The following is a 4548-nucleotide window of genomic DNA, read 5'->3' as shown; positions in this document are numbered from 1 at the left end:
CCTGAGGACAGCGTTATATCGGGGTAGAGGGGTATTGCTTTTCCCCACATAATTGCTGCCTTCACTTTGCCACTGAACCTGGTTTTTAGCCAAAGTTCTCCAGCTCCTTGACTGTGGAATCGTAACTATTTAGCTTACCAATAAATTCTTCTTAAAGAACTCCCAAGTTTCATTCCCATGTTTCTGTCTAATATTTTCCTCCCAGTCAGTTTTCTTGATAATTTTCTACAGCTTTGGGGAATTAGCCCTTTTGAAGCACTAAGTATCTACAGGTATTACTGGCTGGGAACTGTTCTCTGTTTCTCCAACTGAATGTCATCAGTTCTATTCTTTATATTCCTCTCCTTTATTATCTGCCCCCTTCCTTGTCTCTTCTCTAAACAAAACAGTCCCAGACTTTTCAGTTTGTCGGCATATGGCAGCCTCCCCCATTCTCAGAGCCCGTCTCAGAAATCCCCTTTATAATGCTGTATCCCTTTTAGAGATTGGGCGACCAAAACAGAGCACATATCCAGAGCACGTTATTCTCCATCCCATTTCTTAGGCATCCAAACATTTTCTTTGATTTGGCCACTGCTGTGAATGAGCTGGTGTTTTGTTGACCTGCTGTCAATGACGCCCAGGTCTTTTCCCCGAGGTGTGTTCTGGTTGGGATGTTTCTCCCTGGCACATGTCTTGGCAAAGGTTTGGGCTTTTTTACACTCAGATTTAGAGCAACCAGGTGAATGGGGAGCTCCCTGCAGCATGGACTCTCCAGCCTGGCTTTCATTGCATTAAGGAACAATGATGGATAACCAGTATCCACACTCATGTTTCCTGCTGCTGCCTAGTAAGGTTTCCCACACCACGACATGTAGAATTATTGAGACATGAAGCACCATCAAATATGGAATTGGCATTAGTAGGGTCAGTTGTTCATAATTCATTTCTCTGAAAAATGAAAATGTGGGTGAAGAGCAACCAATCTGCTTCACCCATGAGAACAGCCTCCAGTAGTGCATGTAGTGTCTCATATTAACATTGTCTCTCCATCCAGGCATTTGTACTGTGACCATCACCCTAGACCCTGGGCACATACAGGAAGTCAGGAGAACATACGGTACATGCAGGAGACACCGTTTCCCCTCAGAGTTGGACACCTTCTCCCCTACTCTATGTCAGATTCCAACAAAACCGATTTCACCAACCCCTCCACCTTCATCCTGCTGGGCATTCCTGGCCTGGAGACGGTCCATGTCTGGATCTCCATCCCCTTCTGCACCATGTACACCATAGCCATCTTGGGGAACTTCACCATCCTATTCATCGTGAAGATGGAGCCGAGCCTCCATAGGCCCATGTACTATTTCCTCTGCATGCTGGCTGTCACTGACCTGGTCCTGTCCACGGCCGCTGTGCCCAAAATGCTGAGCATCTTCTGGTTCAATTCCAGGGAGATCGATTTCGGTGCCTGCCTCACCCAGATGTACTTTACTGTCAGCTTGTCAGTGACTCAGTCTGGGATCTTTGTGGCCATGGCTTTGGATCGCTATGTGGCCATCTGTGATCCCCTGAGACATTCCACCACCCTGACAAACCCCGTAGTGGCCAAGATTGGCCTGGCTGTGGTGCTGCGCAGCGCCATGGTCATACTGCCCTTTCCCTTGCTGGCGAGGCAGTGGCCATACTGCAGAACCAACATCATTCCCGAGCCGTACTGCGCACACATATCCGTGGTGAAGCTGGCCTGCGCCGACACCCGCGTCAGTAGTTACTACGGCCTCTTTGTGCTATTCTGTGTGATGGGTCTGGATGTGATTTTTATTGCCTTGTCCTATACCCAGATCCTCAGGGCCATCTTCAGGCTCCCCACAAAAGATGCCCGGCTCAAGACTTTGGGGACCTGCAGCTCCCACCTTTCTGTCAGTTTAGCCTTTTACATCCCAGGTCTCCTCTCCTCCCTCATGTACCGGTTTGGGCAGAATGTGGCCGTACATTTCCATGTTCCCATTACCAATATATGCCTCTTGCTGCCCCCCATGCTGCACCCCATCATCTACGGGGTGATGACCAGGCAGATCCGGGACAGGCTGCTCCGGCTCTTTACTCATAAAGGGACCTAAAGTTTTCTCCTGGTGCTCTGGCTCTCAGATCGAGCTCTGTGCAGACCTGGCTGGTGACATGGTGCTGGGCCCCCTTCCCTGAGTCACTCACTGGGCAGCCAGAGAGACATTAGACCCTTCCCTGACCTTACTGTGCTGTGTCAGTGTGAGAAACTGGAGAATCAGTCTGTGTACAACTCATTAACTCATTGGGTTGCACCTTTCTAACTGCTGGTAACTGGACCCCATGGCTTCACCCTCTGCCCCACATTCCTTTAAGACCCTGACCTCTGCCCAACATATTTCCCCTAGGCCCCTTCCCACGCCCCACCTAGTCCATCGAGACCCAGCAGCCCCCTTCTCCATTTCTTCCACCGTTGCCCTGCCCTTGTCCCTGGCTTCTCTACACCTCTGCCCCCATCACTCGCTGGATCTTCTCCACCTCCGCCTCTGCCACAGCTGGGCTCCCTCTTCTCTGGGACTGGTTGGAGCTGCTGAAGCCAGAATAAGGGCCCTGCCTGTTGGTATGATGTGGCCCCGGCTGAGCAGGGGCAGGCGTGGGTTAATCACCCAATGCCTCCCCTCAGCCCTGCAGGAACCAGACACAGCCAGATCCCTTTCTTGGCTGCACTTTCTAGTTCAAAACCAGGCACCTGAGAACCCTGCATGGCACCCAGACACAGAAGCCAAAAAACGGAGCGTCCGGATAAAACCTAGATGGGTGGAAACCCCATTAACTCACCCTTTGTTATAGAAACCGTCTGTATCCCCTATGTCTTTGGGCTTTTCCTGTACTCTGCTCTCACCCACCTTGTATGAAGGGGGAGAAGGCTGAGGCAGAGACATCTCTCTGTGAATAGGTTGGTCATTGGCTCTCAGCCCCAGCGAGAGCTCGCCCAGTAGAAGGAGGGAGTAACTGAATTCTAGATAAAAGCAGTTTTCTCCAGCTTCTCTGCACAGGGGCGGGCGTGGAAGGAATGGAACCTCCCCAGAAGCGGGAACAGAGAGAGGAAGTGTTGTTCCAGCCCTTCAAAAACACAGAGACTGGATGAGCCTGAAGAAGCTGGGGCACGAGAGAGGCACCAGGGCAGCAGAGGAGACTCTTTGGTTGCAAGGCTCTGGCTGCAGCAGAGACGAGTTCCAGCTGGAGGAGAAGCCAGGAGTTCCAGGCCCCTGAACACCCTGGAGGGCTCTGACCAATCCCAAAGATGCTCCAGGCTGATGTGGACAGAGTAATGCACATTGGAAAACATCATCCCAACCAGACATATAAAGTGATGGGGTCTAAATTGTAGCCAATAATTTTAGTTCATTATTCATTTCTTTTGTGATGTTCAGATTGTGACGGGTTGAATCACAGAACCCCCCTGGGAGCTGCCACCTGATGTGCCAAGGCTACCTCTGCTCCTGCTTTCCTGCCCTGTCAGCCTGGGATGTCAGTACCCTGCCTGGTTTGAGACAGACCTGCTGGCCTGCTGCAAACCCAGACCCAGGTCTGAACAACGTCCCCTAACAGCTGTATAAATCCCTGCTATGCCCACACCTAAAATATTGCCTTCAGATATGGACATCCCATCCCAAAGAGATATATTGGAATTGAAGAATTTAAGGAAAAGGGCAACAAGAATTATTAGGAGTATGGAACCGCTTCCATATGAGGAGAGATTAATAAGACTGAGTCTTTTCAACTTGGGAAAGAGACAACTAAGGGGTGATATGAGAGAGGTCTAAAAAATCATGAATGGTGTGGAGAACGTAAAAAAGGAAGTGTTATTTACTCTTTCTCATAACACACACACACACGGTTCACCCAATGAAATTAATTGGTAGTGGTTTAAAAGAAATGATAAGAAACATTTCTTCACACAACACAAAGGCAACCAGTGAAGCTCTTTGCCAGAGGACAGTGTGAAGGCCGAGACTATTACAGCTTTCAAAAATAACTAGATGAATTCATGGAGGACAGGCCCATCAATGTCTATTAACCAGGATGGGGAGGGATGATGTCCCTAGCCTCTGTTTGCTGGAAGCTGGGAAAGGTTGATTGGTAATGGATCGCTTGATAATTATCAGTTCTTTTCATTCCCTCTGAAGCATCTGACATTGGCCACAGCTGGAAGACAGGATACTGGGCTAGATGGACCTTCGGTCTAACACAACACGACCGTTCTTAAGTTCACTGAGGAAGGAAATGGTGTGCAGATGTTGTGTTGTGTTTACCTGAATCTGTGTATCTCTTCGGCTGTCTAAAGTAGAGGAATTGTTTTATCAACCTGTGAATGGGATTCCAGGGGGCCACATTCTGAGGATGCTTGTCAAGGTTCCTCCCCCACTCTGAACTTTAGGGTACAGATGTGGGGACCTGCATGGACACTTCTAAGCTTAATTACTAGCTTAGATCTCATAACACTGCCACCATCCAGAAATTTCAGAGTCTGGATCACTTTCTGTCCCCCCAAACCCTTCC

At 49.4% G+C, this 4548-nt stretch overlaps 1 protein-coding gene across 1 annotated transcript; it reads left to right on the top strand.

Moving 5' to 3' along the window:
- The first annotated feature begins 1154 nt into the window (after nucleotides 1-1154).
- LOC120404580 (olfactory receptor 52K2-like) lies at nucleotides 1155-2102 on the top strand. The gene has a single exon (XM_039537370.1). It carries the CDS (start codon nucleotides 1155-1157, stop codon nucleotides 2100-2102), a length of 948 nt encoding a protein of 315 aa, XP_039393304.1.
- Nucleotides 2103-4548: the final 2446 nt, after the last annotated feature.

This window comes from Mauremys reevesii, linkage group 1 (assembly GCF_016161935.1).
Source record: "Mauremys reevesii isolate NIE-2019 linkage group 1, ASM1616193v1, whole genome shotgun sequence".
Lineage (NCBI taxonomy): Eukaryota > Metazoa > Chordata > Testudines > Geoemydidae > Mauremys > Mauremys reevesii.
Note: the sequence above shows the minus strand (reverse complement) of the source record. Positions and strands in the feature narration are given on the sequence as shown.

Excerpts from the sequence above, each read along its gene's own strand:
- LOC120404580 (XM_039537370.1), top strand. The coding sequence starts at position 1,155 with ATGTCAGATTCCAACAAAACCGATTTCACCAACCCCTCCACCTTCATC.